Source organism: Chenopodium album, chromosome 19 (genome assembly GCF_948465745.1).
Source record: "Chenopodium album chromosome 19, dcCheAlbu1.1, whole genome shotgun sequence".
Taxonomy (NCBI): domain Eukaryota; kingdom Viridiplantae; phylum Streptophyta; class Magnoliopsida; order Caryophyllales; family Amaranthaceae; genus Chenopodium; species Chenopodium album.
Window position 1 is genome coordinate 4,501,871 of NC_137852.1, and position 24,351 is coordinate 4,526,221.

The 24,351-nt window shown below is 33.8% G+C and overlaps 3 protein-coding genes across 5 annotated transcripts; all 3 read left to right on the forward strand.

Moving 5' to 3' along the window:
- Positions 1-8,404: 8,404 nt before the first annotated feature.
- LOC145593829 (uncharacterized) lies at positions 8,405-11,775 on the forward strand. Of its 3 annotated transcripts, none has more exons than XM_081650199.1 (5): positions 8,405-8,726; positions 8,893-8,937; positions 9,052-9,378; positions 9,460-9,668; positions 11,380-11,775. In XM_081650199.1, exons 1-5 carry the CDS (start codon positions 8,513-8,515, stop codon positions 11,590-11,592), a joined length of 1,008 nt encoding a protein of 335 aa, XP_081506325.1. In that variant the 5' UTR covers positions 8,405-8,512; the 3' UTR covers positions 11,593-11,775. The 3 variants fall into 3 exon arrangements, with proteins under 3 accessions (XP_081506325.1, XP_081506324.1, XP_081506323.1); XM_081650198.1 differs by having other exon boundaries at positions 9,463-9,668; positions 11,368-11,775; XM_081650197.1 differs by having other exon boundaries at positions 8,406-8,726; positions 11,368-11,775.
- A 2,075-nt stretch (positions 11,776-13,850) lies between these two features.
- Positions 13,851-19,678, forward strand: LOC145594465 (uncharacterized). Its single transcript, XM_081650771.1, has 9 exons — positions 13,851-14,212; positions 15,169-15,215; positions 15,303-15,405; positions 15,686-15,772; positions 15,953-16,036; positions 17,513-17,566; positions 17,824-17,904; positions 18,119-18,164; positions 19,449-19,678. The coding sequence occupies exons 1-9, from the start codon at positions 13,937-13,939 to the stop codon at positions 19,502-19,504; spliced, it is 834 nt and encodes a 277-aa protein (XP_081506897.1). The 5' UTR covers positions 13,851-13,936; the 3' UTR covers positions 19,505-19,678.
- A 2,094-nt stretch (positions 19,679-21,772) lies between these two features.
- Positions 21,773-22,852, forward strand: LOC145595778 (transcription factor SRM1-like). The gene has a single exon (XM_081652199.1). It carries the CDS (start codon positions 21,788-21,790, stop codon positions 22,712-22,714), a length of 927 nt encoding a protein of 308 aa, XP_081508325.1. The 5' UTR covers positions 21,773-21,787; the 3' UTR covers positions 22,715-22,852.
- The last annotated feature ends 1,499 nt before the right edge of the window (positions 22,853-24,351 follow it).

Sequence of the window (24,351 nt, forward strand, 5' to 3'; positions counted from 1 at the left end):
TTTTATTCAAATTTGGCATAATTTTTTTTCTATATATTGCATCATAAAGATTACTTTATAGCTCTATGCTTGAGAGAGAATGCTTATGGAAACTCAATCAATCAATCAAAGCCTTAATCCCAAAAGTGGGGTCGGCTAACATGAACCAAATTTGATTATTCCGTGTAGTCATCAACATAAATCTTTCTCCTCCATCCCTTACGATCCAAAACTTCATCCTCACGTAAATCCATGCACTTCATATCCTTCCTCACTCCTTCCAACCAAGTCATCTTTGGTCTCCCTCTTCCTCGTTTAATCCCTCCATGGTCCCACTCTTCCACTCTTCGCACCGGTGCACCCTCGGGTCTCCGTCTTACATGTCCAAACCAACGCAGACGATTTTCCCTTAATTTATCTACAATGCCCGCCACACCTACTTTCTTGCGAATAACCTCATTTCTGATTCTATCTCTTAAAGTGTTTCCACACATCCACCTTAACATGCGCATTTCCGTAACCTCCATCTTTTTAATATGCTCTTTCTTAGAAGCCCAACATTCTGTACCATAGAGCAACACTGGTCTTATGGCAGTCCTGTAGAATTTTCCCTTCAACTTTAAGGGAATGCTGCGGTCGCATAACACTCCCGTGGCCGCTCTCCATTTAAGCCACCCTGACTTAATCCTGTGGGTCACGTCTTGATCAATGTCACCATTCTTCTGGATGATCGACCCTAGGTACTTAAAACATTCACTCATGGTCAAATCCTTTCCATCCAAACTCACCACTTCATTGCTTGTCCCCCTCTGAGTGCCAAAACGACATACCAAATATTCAGTCTTACTCCGACTTAGCTTAAACCCTCTAGATTCCAACCTTTGCCTCCATTGCTCCAACTTGACATTAACCCCATCCTTAGTCTCATCCACCAAAACGATATCATCTGCGAACAGCATACACCATGGAACCTCATCTTGAATTGGTCTAGTTAATTCATCTAGAACCGTTGCAAAAAGAAAAGGGCTTAATGCAGACCCTTGATGCAATCCGATTGTAATAGGGAAATCTTTTGTCAACCCTCCGCATGTCCTCACATTTGTTGACACATCCCGATACATATCCTTAACTAGGTCTACATACCTTCGTGGGATACCTTTCTTCAACATTGCCCACCAAAGTATCTCTCTTGGCACCTTGTCATATGCCTTCTCTAAATCAATAAAGACCATATGAAGATCTTTCTTCTTTACCCTATAAAACTCCATCATTTGTCTTATCAAATGGATTGCCTCCATAGTAGATCTCCCAGGCATAAAACCAAATTGGTTATCTGAAATGCTTGTGCATGCCCTCAACCTTTGTTCAATCACCCTTTCCCACAACTTCATAGTATGGCTCATAAGCTTAATTCCTCGATAGTTAGAACAATCTTGAGCGTCTCCTTTGTTTTTATAAACCGGGACCAAGGTGCTCTTCCTCCAATCTTGTGGGATCCTTGTAGCCGTCCATATCTTGTTGAAAAGGTTTGTTAACCAATCAATACCAATCTTACCCAAACACCTCCACACCTCTATCGGTACCCCATCAGGGCCAACCGCCTTCTTAGGTTTCATCTTCCTCAGTGCAATCTCCACCTCTACTCTCCTAATCCTTCGCACATACTCCATGTTGATTTCTTCATCACTCATAGAGGTATCTCCTATCCCAACTCCATTACTTCCATTAAATAATTCATCGAAGTACCCCTTCCACCTGTCCTTGATGCCCTCCTCTTGCACTAGGACCATTTGGTTCTTATCTTTGACACACTTCACCATGCCAATATCCTTCCTTGCCTCTTGTCTTCTCTTTGCCATCTTATAAATGATCCTTTCTCCCTCCTTGGAATCAAGCTTTTCATAAACCTCCTGATATGCCTTTTCTTTTGCTTGGCGAACAGCTGCCTTTGCCTTACTCTTAGCCTCCTTATACGCTGCAAAGGTTTCATCACTCCTACATTTTCCTAAGGCTTGATAGCATTCCCTTTTTTGCTTAATTACTGCTTTCACCTCTTCATTCCACCACGAAGTATCTCTCTGTACCGAAGTTCTTCCCCTTACTTCCCCTAAGACCTCTTTGGCCACTCTTAGGAAACAGTTCTTCATTCGTAACCAAGTCATGTCCGGATCCACCTCTCCATCCCAATCCGCTTCTTCAATTACCTTTTCTGTAAAAACCTTAGCTTTTGCATCCCTTAGGGTCCACCATCTTATCCTTGGTTCTTCTTGTCTAACTTTTTTCTTCGCCTTCTCTTTCAGACGAATAGTTATTGTACGCTCGGGTCAAGACGAATCCATGTGTCCTTGTGTGTGATCATGCGAGCCTGTGAAAGTTTATATTATGCTTTTGTGTGATTGTCAATATGAGGGTTTATTCATGCGTCGTTGTGTGTGACTGAATCGGTGAGGGTTCATCAATATCATGTGTATAACAGCGTATGTGCATGCTGTGCATTGCTCAGGGCCTCAGGCATGCAGAAGCCTGGGACTATGATAGGCAAGCCAAGTAAAAATGTATCTATTTTGCCTCACTCAATGTCTTTTGGCTATAGCGGTTTAGTCCTTGGTCTAGCAACCAGAATGTTTGTTATAAGTTATAAGATGTGAAGACCTAAAGACTCTTAGTCCTTGGTGTAGCAACCAGAATGTTTGTTATACTATACTGCATGAATTCTCGCACTTGCTGGTGCGTTTTTGGGATGTACTCAATTAGTCTGTTGCACCTTTGTAACAGTAAACTGATCTTGCTTGTGCCTTGTAGGGATATACACTATTACTCCTTTGTTGTTAACTGATGCCTCAATTAAACTTCAGCTGTTAATTTTGCATCAGATATCTCTGAAATTATCTGAATATGATATAGCTTTAGGTGCTCCTGAAACCCGAACTTATTTGATGAACTGAACTTATTAGAACTTACTAGTCTTGAACTGAGAAACTTAGTTAGCTGAACTTATTACCATTAAATTCAGATTTATTTACAGTTGTTCCTGAACATAACTTATGAGCCATAAACTAAACTGACCAGTATGCATAATCTGCCACTTTTGAGTTTTGTGGTTTGCTGTTGGTTCAGGAATCAATCTCTGCACACAGCTTGTTCCAGTGTCGTCCTTTACGACCGTCGTCTGATCTGACCTTGACATAAAGTAACTGTAAGTCATGAACCACAGTTGGTCATATGTTTCTGCTAGTGTGGGCTTTAGGACTGGGAGCTCATTCAGGAATTTGGAGTTTTATTTCTGCTTGTTTTTTTCCTTATGTAAAAGCTGCGAAGGTTTAGCCACTTTTAAGACTCAAATTTTAAACTTTTGAACTGAGATGGTTTATATCTGATAAACATCATCAACATCGTTTGAGAAATTTTAAATTTTTAAATTGTGGATTAACTTAATACTCACTATTACGTCCTCAGTTTTTTCGTGAACTGGACGCTTGGGGATCACCATGCGCATGATATATCTGGGTGTATGGTGGATTCTCTGACTCGTGCATAAATGTATAGTGAAATTTGGGTAGCGAAAATACTATTTCTGTGCTTTGAGGAGTTTGAGATAGGTAGGGTGAAAGAAAACAAATGATGTGACAGTAAAACTTACCAACGTATACTACTAGCACAACATTAGCATGGGGTGAAGTGACATGAACATTCTCATACCTGAATTTTCAAAACTTACCCTCCGATTCCCAAGGTTTTCTTTTCCATCATTTATGAAATGTGAGTAGCATAGTACTCTGTTGTCTATCATGTTATTCGAGAATCGATTCTAGGTCTCGGGTGACAGCATCTTAGATTTTAACTAACTGGTTGACAACAGAAAAATAAAAAATTGGGTTAATTTCAAATTTTTTCCTAGTGCCTTTTACATGTGTTAATGTGTAGTAACTTAAGTTGTACGTGTGATTTTCATGAACCGTCTGTTAAGAAAAAAGAGTATAGCAAGATAATCGATTGAAAAAAAAACACACGAGAAGAGGCATTAACGACCAGTAATGGGTCATGTCTAGATAGAGAAATGATGCCGGATTTTTTATAGCAAGTTTATGTTCAAAGTTGAAGGCCTTGAATTACACATTGTTTTAAAAGAGGTCCCCTCCATAAACAATAGGGTGGAATCTAGAATAGTAATCCATATAGATAGGTAATGGGGACAGATTGCATGAGAATCCTTGGTAATGAAAAGGATGTCACTCTTAATAACTTCACTCCGGGTTCCCTCTAGGTTTTCTCCTTGGGAGGGTTTTTTGGTTCCCTCTAGGGTTTCTCCCTTGGGAGGGTTTTTCTAGCCTCCATTACTAGATTTTTCTTCTTTTTTTAAAGGTTTTCCTTCAATCTTCTCCTTCTCTCTCTTTCTCTTCATCTCTTTTCTTCTGATCTCAATTGTAAATTTTTATAGGGGCTTCCATCGGTATTTTTACCGGTGGTAAGCTCCAAAAAACTTTTTAATTGCTTTCAATAAAAGATCACATCTTTATGATGAAGTTTGATCTACTATTAGGTTTAATTTATTTGTTTGTTCGTCTGTCAAAGTTTGAAGATTTAGGGTTTCACAATCTCCAAAAGTGTCTAGAAGGCCATATGAGTTTTTTCACCCAAACAACTATTCATATGTGGATCTCAAGCCGAATTAGTGCTAACTCACAGATTGTATTGCTTCAGATGAAGATTTTTATAAAGGCGATCGTTGATCAAATCTGCAATGTAACTAGTTCTAAGGTGAATTGTATTTGTATTGGAATTTTAGATTTCCTCGGAATTGTTTGTAAGTGCCGTTTGGCTATCTTTCATTAATGAAATCCTTTCTCTTGTCAAAAAAAAAAAAATAACTTCACTCCAATCTGGATATGGTGATTATTGGGTCCATCTTATGGCCTATTTGATTGAACCACTACATTAGACATCCATTTCATTTAGGGACCAATTTCTTTTACTTGCTCTTGTGTGGATCTTATTCATTCTTCTTTTTCTTTCTCGATCTTTTTCTCTCTCAATCTCTTCCCGCATCATTTCTAACCTAGAAAAACTAGGCGGGAATGTCTTTTTCTCAGCTCGTTTGAATTACGAAGCATAAATTTGAAATTAGATTAGCAATGGGCGTACTGAAAAGAAATTAAAAATTCATAGAGTAGTTATTTGTGATCGATGCTTATTAATTAAGTATTACTTTTATGAGTCCGTAATGATGATGACTATTACGTGTTTAAGTAGAGAATTTTCAATCTGAAAGCCACATTAATGAGTGTTCAGTTGGATATTGAATATCATTCTCTTTTTTATTAGCAAATACTCCAATCCCAAACCTTGTACTGTCTACGTAATCTTTAGATCATTTGTAGGTATATGATAGTGAAATAGCAAAACTTCTTACTTTTTTTCAAAATTTGAAGTACCTGGGGAAATTGCAAGAATAACTCAATTATATTAACGTATATAGTTATTAGCAACTTATCACAGGTAAAACTGTAGAATAACATATTCATCCACATGCCACAAGATCTTTATTGAGTTATACTTACATACGTGTATTATGTATCTTAAGACCTTCATTATCTCAAATGTATATGTGTTTCGTTCATTATATCATACACACGTGTACTTGTAACAATTAGACCTCCGCTTAATCAAATTTATAACCATCAAATGATACTAAAACTAGATTAGTTAGTACTTATGATAAGTGACAAATAAAACTTGTATGCAAGGATGCATGACAATCATATCAAAATGAGTCCAATCAATAATAATGAGTGAGTCAGAAATCAAAGAAAAAAGCCTTTCCAGATTGAATGAAGGCAGTAAAATAGCCTGGGGTACATAAATTTCAGAAATCCCTCCTTTATTTCTATTTTAGAGTAAAGTTATTAATTTCACTGAAATTTACATTGCATGTAAAAAATATATGGAGACAAAATTCAACGGTCCAGATCTTTTGATCCTCCAACATAATCGAGTATCAACCACCCATATTTCACTATCATGATGATGACAATCACATGATGCATCCACTTGGCCACGTTATATATTTTTGGCAAATTTTACAACTTTTTTTCTTTCCATAATTTTGAAAACTACTCTACATGAAATAATGCTGATGATATATATATTGCAGGGGATGAATTTATTGGAGCTTATTTTTAAAAATTTATTTTCCACGTGTCATGCTCTAAGCTTATCTAGTACATGATTTAAATTTCCTCTTATCCAACTGAGAAGAGATAACAGATTTCTATAAAATATCACTAAGCTAATGAAACAACAACAATAACGATAGTGTCCTCTCAAACCTTTAATCATGGTAGAATAGGGTTGCAACCAAAAATTGTATCTTCGGTGAAGGTCGATAATATGGTAGTATGATATCCAACCAAAGATTATTATGTTGTTCATGATACTACCATATTTTTTTTTTTTGACAAATAAGATACTACCATGCTGGATAACCAACTTAGGACCTGTTCTAATTTGCTAAATATGAGCTGAACTTAACAGAACTAAACTGATTGAAACTTAACTAAACTAAACTGAACTAAAATAGACTGATTGGAGCTGAACTGAATTGAACTAAACTAGATTGATTAAAGCTGAACTGAACTAAATATATTATGAGAAAAGGAAATTATGAACTGAAATGAACTGAATTGATTGGAGCTGAACTGAACTAAATTGAAAACAAACTGAAGAAAACAGGCCCTTAGTTAAACAATTAAATTTATAATTGAAGTTTCATAAATGATAGTATTTTATCAAAGTGAGGGCTAAAAAACTAATAATGCGTGTAGGTGGCATGTTTGTTTGGGTCTATCTAATTTAACTACACCTAAGAGGCTAAGAGTAGTAAGTTAGGTTATTAAGGTTTTAATTAAGTTTAATTTATTAATTGTTTGTATATATACTATAGTCCATTTATTAAATTACGTGTCATAAGAATGTTGCAAGTTCGTGTATATATATATATGTATAAAAGTATGAGAGTTTAAAGCAAGGTAAAAGATGCTTTTCAATTCATCAATACCCACCTCACAAATTTGTAGCTTAACTCTAAATTTTAATTTATGTCTTATTTTGGATAATTGGATATATGGGTTGGTCCACGTCTGTGTAATATACACATGAATTACATGATTATTAGTACGAACTCTCTATTCGTGGAACACTATACAAATTCTTTTAATAAGATACGAATACATGAGATGTTATAATCATTTGACGTTAGTTATTTTAATGCTATTTATACCTAACTAATTCATTATAAATTTACAACAGTTGGTGAATATTATTGCTTCACCTAAAATTGATAACAGAAAATGAGTTATCATCAATCTATCTAGAAAACAAGGCTCCACCAGCTTAAATTTCAAGTCTTTTCGTGTTTTTAATTAACCAAGATAATTATTCGTAATGTACAACTTCTAGTACAATAATTTAAGTTTCAGAAAGTTCATTTTTTGTTTGCTTACACAAAGAACATGTTGTGCAAGTTTGTTCATTTATTAGATTGCTCAAATAAACCATCACGACGTACAATATATCAAATCATGTCTATAACAGTCACAATAGTTTTAGAGAAGTAAATTAATCCAACTGCTATTAATAGGAATAATTCTTAATTATCTCCCACGTACAAATTGAGCAAGTTAATCATAAATTCAGCAAAATTGAAAGAGATCAAACAAAGAGAAAATGACAATGTAAATTTGACACTTGAATAGTTAGATTATTGAATGCAACTCCGTTACTTGCTTGTATATGTATTATGTTATTCTAAGAAACAAAGCCAAATAGACAAATCTGAATTATTACTAGCTTAGCTATATGTCTATTTTGTAAATATAGGCAATAGGCATACCTATAACAAAACCGATTTATATTGTGTTACAACTTTAGGCCGGCTCAGCTCATTGCATGACAAGATTGACAACAATAATATTGCATGTGGACCGGTGATTCGTTAATACGTAGTGCATTGATTTTTGACACTATTTACCTACTTTTCGATCTTTGATTGTTAAATATGAAATTGGAGACTCGGAGTATATAGAACAACATAGTCAATCAAATCATGTTGGATAAATGGATCTTGTACATTCATTTTAATTAATGTATAACTTTCAAATTATAAACTTTTTACAATAATGTTACTATTAATTGATAACTAACGACATTAATAATCAAAATCATGCATTTATTGAGTAAAATGTACAGTACAAAGTGAAGCAACTAAAATAAATATTGAAGCGAGTACTATATTTACAAAGTATATATTATGATATATAAACAAATATCGTTCTCATAAATGTCATTTTCAGGACCATATTTTTGAACTCAATTTCCCATAGGAAAAATACCGCCTTTTAGTAGCTGGACAATAGTTAAAAGGTAGAGGATTCTCATAACAAACATATACAATACATATTCTCTCATTTCTCTATTTCAAATCATTTCTCACACTCAAAGAAACTAACACAAAAACAAAGTAGATTGAACCCAATACATGGAAGGCTCCCCTCTAGGCACCCAACACCCTAAGGAGCAAGAGTTTAATCTAAGAGAATGGCATCTTCGAGCTCGAATTAGTCGAGAAAACACGAGCTCGAGGAGGTATTCCGCCTCGTATATTAGAAGTTTTAGAGAGGAGTCGGGGACATCGTTCAAGTCCAATTTTACCGTCTCTAGCACTGCCTCCTCCCCCGGCTACAACTTGAAAGGTACGTACATACTAGACTAGTATTCACGTAACACGTTATTAACATTATTAAAAGTTAAAACGACTCTCATTAAGGTTGAGTTGTTTATTGTTTATACTATCTGTCTAACACAATGTATATTATTGGACCGTCTAGTCATAATTTTGAATTTGTACACTATACACAGATGAAATCGACCCTTCAACATACTCGTTCACCACGGCTCTCAAAGGTACGTACATTAATCTAATTAATTCTAATTCAATCATATACATACATTTACAATTACAATTAATAAAATAAGTACTAGCTAACAATTTATTTAATGTTTTTTGGGGGATAAAAGCGTTACAAGCAAAATCAGGATATGTATGGGAATGTTTATCACCAGAAGGGTTTGCATTAAACTCAAAATGGAATGATGCAGAGAGGTTTATATGTAATCCATTATCAGGAGAAGTTCCAATGGAGTGTTTATCAGCTAAAACATTAAGCGCGCGGTCGTTTCGGAGCAATATGGCTAGTAGAGTCACCATGTCCGCACCCCTTGTTTATACTATGCAACCAAGAAGAACAACATACAACAACAACAACCAACCTTCTAAGCCACCTCCCGTGGCGACGACTACCGTGATTAAAGAACAACTTATTAAAATTCCCTCTCTTAAACAAGGTAATTATTTGTATATCTTTCATGTTTAACTAAGTATTTAATTCAAGTTATTTAATTGATTTTAATGATTTTGAAATAAAGAAGAGAAGAATATAATGGGAAGTAAAACAAGGGATGTTGGAACACAAAGTACACCTCCAGAGGGAAGTTCAAGTAGTCCAAGTCCAACATCAACTCCTTCAATTAAAGATAGAAAAATGAAGCATAATTCTGAAGAGACTGAAGATGGAGATGGAGAAGATACTCAAAATTCAAGCTCTAGCATTAATAAATTGAATCCCGTGGAAGAGGTACGTACCATCACCCTTGATCGATCAAATATTATTTTGTAACAGAGGCAGTAAATAATCTTGTTACTATTTTTGTTTTTTGGTTGGTACGTATTTTCCTTTAATAAAGGCGTACCAACATGATAACTTCATATCTGTCTATGGAGTATTTAACAATACAACAAGTTTCATTTAAAAATAAAATATAATTATTTTGGTAAAAATATTTAGACAATTCACCAAGTATATCAAACGTGAAATTTTGATTTTTTTTTTTTTTAAAAAAAGTACTTCATATTAAGGTGATAGTTTGACTTTTGAGTAGACAATTTAACTTCATTTGACATTTCGTGACAAAAATAAACAGCTTGCATGTTTAATTATAGTACGGAGTAATAAAATGTTGAAAAATATAATAATAATATTTCAAATATATACACACTTCAAACAAACTGGCATAAATGAAGAGGCAGACATAGAAATCACTTGATTATTCTCGCATGCCAGTAATCCAATACTTTGATGGAGAAGTGTCCTAAAATTTTAAGGTGTATTTCTCAAGATAAACAAATTTAGGGTGCGTGTATTTCATGATACTGTAGTTCTTTGGGACAGTGTACGTTCTTAATAGGATGGGGACCTAATAATGTTTGGTCCCTAGCTACATACTACTTTGGCCATAAACTTATTACGGGGGCCGGGGGTAACGGCAGTCGGCAGACATGACGTTTTTAATTATCCCATGCTGCTAAATTTTTTTAGGGTTGGTAGGTAAGATGAATGACTCGATTCATTATTATTAGTCCTCACGACCTCACAAATTCCCAATCTAAGAGGAGGGAAGTAATTAATGGTTAGTTTCCATTGACTTGATAGTATCTATAAATTTACGGGAATATATTTGAGAATTGAGGTGTTATACTTATTTCAAATGATCATGTCCCATAAAAATTTTGAAAATTAAAAGAAATAAAATCAAATTTTTTCATCATGTGATGATAAGAAATACTCATTTGAATAAGTAAATACAATGGCTAGAAGTTAAATTTTCTACTGGTACCACATACACTCTATAATACAGTGGGTATTCTAATTTTCTTGTTGAAAATGGAGGGACCATTTATTTTCTCCAATTTTGAAAAAGATTTGGTAGTAGCACCCACTGCACAAATATATGAACCTTTAAGAGAGGGTATCAGTAATTGAAACATTTTCTTATCAAATTATCGATCTCTAATAACTTAATTAATCCGGAATATATATCATATAACAAAAAGAAAAGTGGTAATTATAAAGTGAATATCTCTCTCTCGTCTTTCATCAACATATAGAATGTATGATGTTTTATGAGGTCAATTAGTGCTTATTACGTACGCCGTATTAATATTATTATACTAATATATGAAGAAAAAAAATTATTAGAAGTATTATCTTTATGCACATCACATGCATATGCATGATAGAAATTACACGTAAATAGTATCCATAAAGTAGTTTCATAATTCAAGTTCCTTTCTTTAATTCAATTATCATAGGCTACTTTTATGAAACATTCGAATGAATAATCTAAAAAGAAACTATATACTAATATTTAATGTTACATTTTTACTATATTTGTTTGTAATAACATTAAAAAGCCTGTAACATATAAAACATGCACAGAAAAAGTAAAAGCACGTAACTAATTATTATTTATTTTATTTTTACTGTACTATTGAAGCGCACGATGCAGGTGGAAGTGAAAGTAACAAGAGAGGGAGAAGAAACAAAAAGAAGAACAAAAGAAAGCGGGCAATTAAAAATGAAGAATTCAAAAAAGAAGAATGAAAAAGGGCAAAAATTCTGCTGCCCTTTTAATGTATGTTTACAAATTTCATCATCATGGAGCTGCTTTTCGATCAATAATATGAGAAGAGAGAGACAAATTCAAGCCTCGAGTAATTAATTTCTTTGTTTGAATATAATATATATAAATCATGTCTTATACATTTTGTGATAAGACCAAACCTAGCCCGATCAATATTGTATATTATTATGTATTCAAATTAATCCACTTGGTTACTTGTAATGAGTCTATTGACTCAAATAATCCTTATTTGGATCTCGATAATAAAAATAAAAAGTAATAAGACTAATTTATATAATATTGAGTATTGATTGTTTAATTTTTTATATACATGCTTATTTAATTATTCTACTTGAAGTACTAATAAAAATGTGTTCTATTCACTTAATTTTCAATTATTAGACCTTGTTTTAGTTTATACAAGTATTAAACTTGAAATGTTCTTAGTAACTTTAACATAAACTTATTAGAAATTAGTACTTACGGATAATAAAATAATTGTAATTTTTCTTGAAATATATGGAATACATATAAATCGGGCCAATTGGTTCTTAGAGGAAATTAATGAATGTAGTAAATACATAGTATTATACCTTTATTTTTCAATGATTTTTGAGGCTGAGAAAGTTTGTTAGGTTGGTCAGATAAATTGGAGCAAGAAAAAGGAAAGAAAGCATAAACAATTAATGGGGGGATTATATGAGTGTATGTCTGTTGTAACGAAAGATGTAACACTTTTTGTTGTTTACTAAGTTGGAATATACTCATATACTATTATTTGAGGTCTTCACGTGCTTCTCTGTTACATTTGGTTTGTTGATGTAGAGACTAGTGATTGCAAAAAGATGTTATGCTTTCTTCATCAAATATTCTTTTGGTTATGATTTTATGGATTTATTATTATATTTTAGCCTATGTTTTTGTATTTGTCTTGTTTTAGGTCATACTTATTGTTATTGATTGATCCCTATATTTGTATGCCTTTTAACAGCTTTAGGTTTCTATTTAGCCCTAGTTGATGGTGCTACTTTTTGTATCATCAAAAGGAAGAACATGAATTGCTACTTCTATGTTAGCTAATTTGTCATGTAGGAATTGTTTTGGGACAAAGTTTGTCTCCTTGTTTTAGTGGAGAATCTATATTCTACTCCTAGCCACCTATAAGATCCGAGTGGACATGCTTGTGACTTGTATCGGGGTTGATCATGATCGTATTCGATTAGTACTCATTTTGCTTACGTGTGTGTTGATCAAGCTAATAATAGAATTCTTAGTGTGGAAATGATGAAGGTTTAAGGTATGATGATCATTTTTCTAAACTACATCAAAATTTTTGTTTACAACAACTCACTTCGAAACAACTAACACATATTAAATAGTTATTATTCAAGTCCATGCTACTATACATATTTGATTGAAAAATCTCTTTGGTAATTAAATTTGGGGTTATTGAAAACCTTGTGATTATATATTTTTTTTTTTTTTTTTTTTTTTTTTTTTTTTTTTTTTTTTGAGGAAACCTTGATGATTACATAATGCAGCCATTTACAATGAAGTGACTATAATAATAAACATAAAAAGTATAAAATGGTACTCCCTCTGTCCCTAAATTACATTCCTCTTTCTAGCATTAATTCCTCACATAATAGAGAGAAAGAGGAATGTAATTTAGGGACGGAGGGAGTAATGGACAATACACAATTAACCCAACTTAAGACAGAATATTAATTTGCCTTTAAGACTTGCCTAAACAAACCCATATTCAAGATTTGGTCTGAATATGAAGAGACTCTCCATTTCAATCAGCTAAAGATGGCTCTAGGTTATATCATACGTTAGAGTTGGCTAATTACATCAGCCGTAGTAAGATTAACAGCACACGAAGGACTATACGTTGGCCAATCTCCCAAGGTTGAAATGACAACCCAAGCTCACAGCATAACCATCGTATCAGGTCATCTCAAGCTTATGTGCCTCAATCAACTTCCATTTACATTGACGTTTGAGTCATAGTCATGCCTTATCGTACTTCTCCAACAATAATACGGTCTCTAGGCACGATCCACAGCTTGATACATCATCATACATGGAGACATGGAGTAACACCATCTTCTACCATAGTTGGACCTCATACACTCATACGCATACCTTTATAAAAAAAAACTTTTTGAAACATGAAAAACTCACTGGACTTCCCCAACTTCCATACCCATACAACCCTAAGTCCCTAACCCAAAAACCTAGCATAACAAAATGGACTTTAAAAAGCCCAATTTATTTATTTATTTATTTTTTTTCCAAAAACACAAAAATGAAAAATGAGTAGAATTCCAAGTGACAAGTAATCAAATATTGGCGGTTGAGAGCCGTTAGTAAATTAATTTTCTCTCTCCTCATCTTAACATTACAACCCAACTTGAACACAATCTCTGTTACTCTCAAAATGCCTCTAAGAGCAGCGTCAATGGCGGCTGCTCCGCTTTACGTTCACCGGAGCAATTTTCTCTCTCCTAGTCAGCATCATCATCTTCCTCCTCTTTCTTCATCTACTCTCTTACTAAAAGGTAGTAGACTTAATTCCGACTCTAAACGACGCCGTTTTGTCCTCGTTGCTCAAGCCGTTGATTCTTCGTCTACTTCTTCTTCTCCACCCTCCGCCGTAACTTCCGCCGCCTCCGAAAAATCAATCGTTCCTGATGATCAATTTTCTCTCTCCAAGGTTTTATTTCGTGTTTTAATTGTTAATTTTTCGAATTTGTTTAACCTAATTTGTTGTTGTATTTGAATTTAATGTATTTGGATTGCATTAGTGATGCGAATTTGAATACTTCGTATTATATTGGAAAAAAAACAAATGAATTAGGGTTGATTTTTAATTAATTGTATAAATTGTTTGCTTTTTCTATTTTAAATGATCATATTTCTAATTTTGTACTGTGATGCTAATTTATGCTAGTTGAATTACATACAGCTCGGTTAATTTGATTCTTGAGAGTGTTAAAAGAGGAATTTTTTTTTTTTTTTTTTGATGCAAACGAGGGTAAAAACCCAAAAACAAAAGAGGAATTATGATTTTAGGAGTAAAATTGTGGATAAGTGGTGATGTTTCTGTTCATAGGAAAATTGAACTGTGAATCACTGTAATATATTTGGTGCTGCGTGTGTATACTTAAAATTACTCGAGTAATCGAGTTCATTGTTGATCTTATTGGAGCATTAGGTTGTTCGGACGATGTAGGAATATATTAATATTGAGTTTGGCATGTTTGGAGGGAACAAATGAAATGGAATCAAATGAAAGAGGGAAAGCGTAATGATATTATTTACTTTTATGGATTGTTTGAGTTTTACAACGAATAAGAATGGAAGATAGACAAAGAGAGAGAGATTGCAGAGAGTAACATGATGTGTTATCAACAGGTTGAAGAGGGTAACAAGTGGGTGAATCAGTTACCCTCATACAATGGAAATGCTTTACAAATTCCATTTCTAGCCCTTTTTTTTTTCTTTATGGTTAAATACTTTGTATGCTCTATGATTTTGAATGCCCAAAATCAGCAATGTATTTGAGCCTTTACAGTCATTTAGTGTTAAATTACTGAATGTTGTCTACAATGTACCCTTTTAGAGGATATTCTCCACATAATCTAACTGGCATTACCTTTTACTTTTCAGATTTCCTTTGGTGTCGTGGGACTTGGAAGTGGAGTCACATTACTTGCGTGAGCACTTTGGAGGCCGAATTTATTTATATTCTGTCCAAACATAATGAATTATAGTTTCTTCTAAATTGTGTTTTCTTCGTACAGGTATGGTTTTGGTGCCTACTTTAATATCCTTCCGGGATCAGAATGGTCGGCGTTGATGTTGACTTATGGTTTCCCTGTTGCAGTTATTGGCATGGCTCTCAAGGTGAAATATACTGCCTTACTCAGCTACTCTTATTGGATTGAATAACTGCTATATTTTGGACTTCTATACTAAATCATATTGATAAGTTGCTAAGGGAGTAGATAATGTGGTTGAAATCTAGCATTGTGTTGTAGTTACAAGTTACATCAGTAGAGTTGCAAGTTTTGAATGTTTCAGTGGACCATTTGACATAATTATCTTTACTCAACTCTAACTAGCTTGGAAAATCATGTGTATGCTCTATTTTTTAATCGTGATGTTTGTCATTCCCTTCTTGCAGTATGCAGAACTTAAACCTGTGCCTTGTGTGACATATTCTGATGCTGAAATGGTGCGGGAAAAGTGTGCCACTCCAGTCCTTAAGCAGGTTAGTTTTAGCTGAGCAGAAACTTAAACCATAACTGCAGATTTCCTTTGCAATTTTCATCCACCTTGTGCTGTGACAACCAATTTTCTTTGTAGATCTATGCAATTGCCTCTGAATGGCTAGTTTATCTGTTCTTCCCTGAGTGATATTGGATGAACTGACCCTGCCAAACAATTCTAGGTAAAGACTGATGTTACCAGATTTCGGTATGGGGATGAACAACACCTTGATGAAGCTTTGAAACGGATTTTTCAATATGGCCAGGTGTGCTTTCTTACTTATATCTTGACCTAACACTTTGAAAGACATTGATTAGGATTTCATTTGCTAACTAGGGCAAGGTCACTTGTAGCAGTATGAGCTCTCTTTTATATTGCTATATTTCTTTGTCTGCACTTTATTCTAAATTCTTTCCTTTCTTTTCCCTTCATTCCTGTCCGTGACATGTTGACAAAATACTATACCTGACCTGTGCATATGAAACACCCCCCCCCCCCAATAGACTGTCTCAAGCAGTCCTATGCTTAGTTGATTGGTGCAGCCAAATGCCAGTCTGCATTGTCCATGAAAATTAGAAATCTTCAATTTGATGATTGACATATATAATCAAGCTTCAAGTAAAAAGCGGTTTAAGTCAAAATGAAGCTTTTCGTAAACAAGAAAATTGGTATTACTAATAAAGCTTTCCAGACCCCTGAATATGGTTGAAGGGATGCTATCAGAGTCTCCAAGTAAGTGGATATGATCAGAATATTTCAATTGTAACTTGTAAGGACATATGAGGTGCAAACATCAACTTTATCCTTATCTGGATAAACTGATCTTCCCTATCCATTTACAACCTTATAGAGGGTTTGGCTACAAATTCATTTGTGCCATATGATACTTTATTCAATCACTGGAAAAAATAGTGTCAGACATGTCAATCCCTTACCAGTTATCACACATTAAAGTATTACTTATCTAGCTTTGTTTCCGACTTTCCTGCTGCATGCCTGCATCCAACTTCTATCATATTGGTCGATGGTTTTAAACATGACCCTCAAAAAGCTGTCCTCTGTTACTTTTTGGGGGAATTCTGCTGGGTTGAGTTTGGAGTTCTTTACCTAGCTGAAATTATGAGCTTCAGGTATGGGAAGTCAAAGAGGGGAATTCTTCACAAGATACCATCTATCTGCCAGAACTTGCTTCGTTCTCCATTCTGCCCAATGCAATAGTATCTTTCAGTCCTCTAGGACTTGAATATTTTATTTTATTGCAGTCAATCCAATATGAGAGGCTAGTAAAGATGAAATTTTTTTTGCAATATTCATTCTGAAAACCAATACACATTCTTTTTCTCCCTTTCTTGTTTCTTCGGCCCATAGTTCATTTCCTGCAAAGTAAGCAGTGGTCTCCCCTCCTCGGCTCCTCACCCCCCCCCCCCCTTCTCTCCCACCCACACAAATTTTTTTAATAATTTCGCACCATCAATTTTTCGTTGAAACTGAAGTCGTAATTATTTAGTGTCCCCTGACAGCTTGATTAATGTGCTGTATCCATAAACCATCACCTCCATGGTTGATGTTTTGGATGATCAGGCTAACATGTTAATGTACAAACATCTGCGTTATTGACCTCAAACCGTGTCAACCTGATTATGTAATCCAACTATTGATTTAGCTTTCCAATTCAGTGGAGAGCTTACAAAATTGGACCTGTCACCATATGATCTGTGACTTTTTTTTTTGCCCAATTTAGGGTGGAGGTATAGCAAGAAGAAGTGCCCCTGTCCTTCAAATGATACGTGAAGAGGTATGCTATACATAGCCCTTGTAATGATTGGATGTCTTCTATTGTTTATTTTGAATTTTCTTACTTATGTTTGCAATTTCCTTCCTTGATTGAATTCATCTTCACTACTATGTTCCTTGTATAATAACAAAGTGACACATTGGCTTTTTGGGGCAGTTTGTCATACTATAAGGTTGTATTCACCTATAGGTGGATCCTACGTGGAATCAAGTTGTAGTCATTTTACTCATTTTGGCTGCTTATTCTAATTATCCTAGGTGACTGAAGATGGCAAGTATTGCTTAGTTCTGGCGTTTAAGGCAAAAGATTTACAACTTTCAGATTTTGAACGAAGACAGGTAATAATAAGTGTAATTTTTTGTTTTTCATGGAAATTGCCAATAGTGTTATGGATTTGTACAAACCTTTCAACTCTTTCAGCACATGTAGTTTCTGCTTGAAACTGGCAATCATGTGACTATGAGCTTCTATCTTCTTGCATCACGCTCCAAATCTGTTAGACTGCAAACCTTATGGCTACATTATAGACTAACTCATTGCTTTATTTCTTAGGCAAAATTTGCTTCATTCTTTGGACCAGGGATCACTGCTGAAGTTGGTAAGTGATGCATATCTTTTACCCTTTCTAGTCCAATTTTGAAATCAACTTGAATTGTTTATGATGTTTCACTCATTAAAATACAAAAATAAAGTCTTTGTAGTCACAATGATGAAGTGGTTCTAGCAATTTCACAAAGATTGTGCAAGATTATGGTTTTGGCCTCGCCAAGAAAACTGATTGTTACAGACTCACAGAGGTCTGAAATCTTGTTCTTGGTCTGAAATAAGCCTAATAAAACACCTAAAGACCTAAATTAGGTTTAAACTTCAATAGTGCCAGTATTTTAATCTAAGTAGATACTTGAACAAAAGCTGGAATATACTGAAGTATATTGTCCCACACTCACTAAAAACAAAAAAAATCAACTTAAGTAAATTCTTAAATGCTAAACAATGTCAGTAGTAACGTGTAACTAAACCATGCTTGAAATTTGTAAAGCTTGAAATTATCTGTCTTAAATGCTAAACAATGTCAGTAGTAAAGTTTAACTAAACCGTGCTAGAATCAAGTTCAATCATATCAGAACCAAGCCCCTGGGTCTGGCCATATGTCAACAAAGCCGTACTGGAACTAAGGGGCCTGTTCTGATTTACTGAACTGAGCTAAACTGAACTGAATTGATTGGAGCTGAAATGAACTGAACTAAATTGAATAGAGCTGAAATGAATTGTTTATGAGAGGGAAATTTGAAACTGAACTGAATTGATTGGAGCTGAACTGAAATGAAATCAAGCTGAAGAGAACAGGCCCTAGATTCAACCAAATGTTGTTTAATTACAGTTGTAAGGAACAAATCCTTACGAAGAACTTATACCCTGCATCAATAATATTGAATTTCCACTTAAATAATCTGAAAAACAATAAAGTATTCTGTCCCATACACACCTAAACAGAATTAACCAACTAAAGTCAATCTGTTTACTAATTTGTAAGGTGTAATTATCTGCTTTAAATGCTAACAATGGTAGCAACTAAAGTGACCAGGTTTTACCATATTGGATCCAAGCCCCTGTGTCTGACCATATGTAAACTAAGTAATACTAGAACCAGATCCAACCATGTATTATTATCGTTGTCAGGACTATATGTATAAGTCCTAATGAAGAATTTTGTGCCCCTGTAATCCTGTACTAGTGAGATCTGACTTCCTCTAAATACTTCAGATTGTGCCCAAAGTTTTTTGACATGCTACCTGTACAATGCTTCTGTTAAAAACAAGAGTCTTGAGTTGGTTCTATAGAAACCCTGCATAATGATGTGCTTATTTTTCTTCACTTACAGGTAAAGGAGCGGATGATCTCTACGAAGTTCGTCTCATATCTAATACACAAGCATAAAGGAGTAACCAACAGTTAAGGAACTAGTTCTTCTAGCAGCCTGATCATGAGCCTTGTAAGAATTTTGTATAGTTTGTATACATACCAGATATACTAGCATGTTAATAAACCTGCAGATTATATAATTAACGTTTCATTTATCTATGATATGGTCGTTGAGTTCGCTCATAGTCATATACTTATGTGTTTATAAAATTGTATTACAAGTCTTCAATTATAGCTACTCTGCAATTAGTATGATTTGTTCAATATAAGTACGCCTACAACAGCAAAAATTCTATAGTAAGTGACGTATTGCTTTTTATCAGTTATCACTAATGTAGCAATTAAGTGTCATGTATCACTATGCCTATGTATGCACTAATGAGTCTGATTAATTATGCTATGAAGTTCATTAGTACAACTTAATTATTTCATGTTGTTTTAGCAAACTATTGAACACTATCCATGGTGTTATTATCTGAACAGATTGTTATCATGTTTGATAATGATCTAGGTACATAATAGGAGAGATTTTATACGTATCAAAAAGGATGGGGTTGTGAGTTTTTATTTTTTTAATTAGAATAATGCAACAATAATATTTTATTTTTCAAAGAAATGCCACTGTAAATTGATTATGAAGTAGTGCTAAAAGGGGGTGTTTGAGTTAAAAGGCCTTAAGCATTTTAGAGTAGATAAGTAGATTAATGCAGGATCAAACTGGATTTTCCCTTAATTATGTCTCCAAAATGCATTATTATCTTCTTTAAAAAGAAAATCTAGGTATTTAGCCCTATTCCCTACAATAATTCAGCATTTATATGTTTTCTTAAAAAAAATAATAGAAATGATAATTAAAATTAAAAAAAAAAAAAATCAGCATTTTTATGAAAGAATATCAAATAAGATTAGTGTCTATAGAAAGAATATCAAACAAGATTTTGTGAAATTAAACATGAGGTGTAATTTTTATTTTTATTAAATTTTTTTATTATAAAAAAAAAGTATCTGTAATAATATTATAAATCATAATGGATATTTTTGCAAATCCCAAGCCCACCTTCCAAAATGTTAGGAATAACATTTTTTGTCTGACTCAGACAAATCTCATAACTTTTTTTTTGTAAGGATCACAATTCTAAGGATTACAATATTCTTCTATATTCACTTGGTATTATGATTTCTTACCTTAATTAATAATCTTATGTATACCCACTTTGGACTATAAAATTAACATTTATTCTTAATTTCATTTTCACCAAAAATAATTATCATTATCATCCAAAACATTATCATAAACACATTTTATTTTTTTCAAGTTGTTCAGTGGGAAGGAATCCATCCATTTGTTTAAGGAGAGGTTAGTGCTTGTTTAATTATAATTTGCTTCTATGTTGTCTATTCCTAAAAACAATTTGGGAATTTGTTAGTAAATTCTTTTTTTAAAATCACTCCAACAATCCTTTTTGCACATTGTTTTAAAGCGTAAGAATTTTCTCTCTCAGATTACAATTTACGGCGCTCTAGGAGTAAAATAACATAGTATGAGTAATTGTCATGGAGTAATTTTTTTTTTTTTGGCTAGTAACTTATTACAGTAATTTATATGGAGTAATAGCACTGTTAATTAAATTTTTCCTGTCTTAAATAAGCAGAGTAAGAAGTTTGGTTGATTGAATTGTAATGAATGTTAAAATCAGTACTAATGTTAAGTAGTTTGAAGCAGTGTTAGTATTACTGTATTATTACTTTTTTTTAAGGAAAAGTACTCTTGATAATATGGATAAATGGATAAAAAAAACATGGGAATTAATTTTGAAATTATCATAAGAGTATCTCTTCTAATTGTACTCTTCTAATTGTACAGGTGATTAGTCTGATTACTCATTGGTCTGATAGTCGATATATGTTGATAATTTTGTAAATCTCTTAGTATCTTTGTCTGATAATAACTTTGATAATAACTTAATAAAACAAAAAACATGGTTTTGTCTTTATTTTAATTAAACAAAAAAATAAAGGATGCTCTCTTCACGTATGTTCTTTTCTGGTATATGTAATGGTAGTCACCCAAATTTTATTTTTCTTTTGAAAAATCATCAAAATCTCTTAATTTATATAGTATACATCGCTATGATTCTTATGAATGAGGTAATTAATTAGATATTAGGCTAGTATTCAAAGAATGTGCATAACACAATTACTTCAATTGATAAGAGCCTAATAATCAATTAAGGCAAATTTTAAAAAAGTACACTTTCTAATGTATCGAAATTAAACGTTTGCATCGAGATGGATTAGATGGTGTTGTGCACCCGAGTACACCTTCTAATGATTGAATATATAAGGCAAATATCGAAAAGTATATATCTTAATTTGTTAATAATTTATCGTAACTTTAAACATTATTGTTCAAAAAATTATTATCAGATGGCAAATTTAAGCTCTGTATGGACATGGGAACAAGACAAGGCATTTGAGACAGCTTTAGCAATGCATTTTGAGGACTTCTCTGAAGCTAAGTGGGCGAAAATTGCATCAAAAATCCCAGGAAACAAAACCATTGAAGATGTCAAGCAACACTATCATTTGTTATTTGAAGATATCATGGCAATCGAATCAGGCATGGTCCCTATACCATCATACACCCCTACTGCCAGAGCTAATAATTTCGACGTCCCTGTGACTGTCCCTGTGGCTGAAGAGGAATATGCGTGGGAGTCGCGTAAAGGGCAGGCGTGGTCAGAGGCTGAGCACCGCCAATTCTTGTTAGGATTGGAAAGGTATGGCAAGGGAGATTGGAAAAGTATATCTAAGGAGTTTGTTAAGACAAGGTCAGCTACTCAAGTTGCAAGTCATGCACAAAAGTATTTTAAGAGGCAGGCTAATAGACTGAAGAAAGACACCAAGAGATGGAGCATTTTCGACATAACTGCTCCTACTAATGCTCAACCAGGCATACAAAATTACGGTAGCAGTAGCAGTGGCAGTGGCAGTGGCAGTGGCGGTAGCAACTATGAGTATGCTCCTAAGGGAAATGAAATGAACTCTGCCATCAACCAGGCAATGTTTCAGGAGAGTTTCGTCGAGTTGCAGCCCATGCAACAACAAGTTCCGGTGGTTGTACCACAGGAATATATGTCACCCCCTGAAAGCTGGTGTCTCGAGGATGAACTGGCTGCAGATTATAATGTACAAGAATGTTTGTCGCAACTTCCACCCCTGTGAATTTGTGAGTACCTTAGTTCAAAGTGTTAAGCAGGGGAAATTGGTAGTTTAAAGTGTTAAGCAGGGGAATGGTAGTTTAAAGTGTTAAGCAGGGGAAATTGGTAGTTCAAAGTATAAAGTATGTGGGTATGAACAGAATATGTAGCTTCTTTGAGTTTATGTTTCTAGTTTATTAAGCACATTTTCTTTTAGTAAAATTGTACTTCCTCCGTCCCTAAATTACATTCCTCCTTTCTATTTTTGGTATTCCAAAATTACATTCCTCCTTTCTATTTTTGGTAAAGTTTTTTTAGTAAATCAACTCTCTTTTTCTGTTTTATATTTAATGCTTTCTCACTCATCCTTACCTAATCTCACTCATAATCCTTGTGCCAAATTACAATGAATATGATTGGTTAAAATTTTTTAATTAGGAGCATGTGATTGGTCCTTTTTTTTGGCAAAGGATTGATGACTTGTCATGAGTAATAACCAATCTATCTTTGTACTTCCCATTACATTATCTAATTATTGTTATTTGTTTTATTCTTCCCTCCTTAATTCCCGTGTATATTTCCAAAGAGGAATGTAATTTAGGGACGGAGGGAGTACTAGTAAATGTAATTAGAAGAAATATCAAAGGAAGCTATTGGATTTATGTTGCCAGAATTTAGTTTGTGCATGATTGGTTAAATTGGATTGGGATTAATTATATGTTAAATTGGGCATATTTAATCTATAGAATGGTTACAGGATAGGTAGTAGCTTGTTTGAATCGATGCAGCCCACGAAAGGGTGAAGGGAGTTACAGACGGAAGGAAATTTGTAGGTGCGAACTTAGCAAGACATGTCCAATTGACCCCAGCTTAAAAGTTTATCTAACTTAGAAGTTATTTTACAGGAAAAAGACTTAAAACTTAGGCACATAATTCTGTAAATGATCCTGCCTCATCTGAAAACCGTCATCTCTTTGCTGGATCTTTAAAGACTGAAAAACAAAGCAATGGTCTCTTCTCAAGATCAAACTTTTAGAACTTGTTAGTAATCAAAACTTTACTTGGTGTCATGTTTGCTTTCAGACATCTGAGTTGGTGACTATGAGAAGTGGCTTACCAGCTGCTCAGCGTGATAAGCACACTGACAGCTGAAAACAGAAAAATCAAGCAGTATGAACTATGAAGTATGATTAATCATGTACTTCATAATACATATAACATTTGATTAAAAGAAAGAGAGTATTAATTTACAATCTATATACTCGTATGTAATATTTGGTAGCAAGACATGATAAAAAAAAAAAAGGGGGATATATTGAAACATCTGAAAGTTGATTCCTGTTACGAGTTTTGGAAGCAATTACATACAAAAAGTTGGGAAATCTTCCTGCCCAACTAGGATCCTTAGCCTCACAAAAGCCTACACTAAAAATGGCTGTGCTATTTAGCTACAAGCATATATGAAGTCTAACAAAGTCCTAAAACTGTACTATAGCATCGAGACTAGAAAAGTAATAAGCAAAATAATAAATCTTCCAGAATCATCTCAGGATCATCTTTGATCAGCTATCAAGACTAAGAAGCAAAATAATGTCTTCCAGGATCATCCCAGGATCATCTTTGATAAGCTATCGAAACTAAGAAGCAAAATAATAAGTCTTC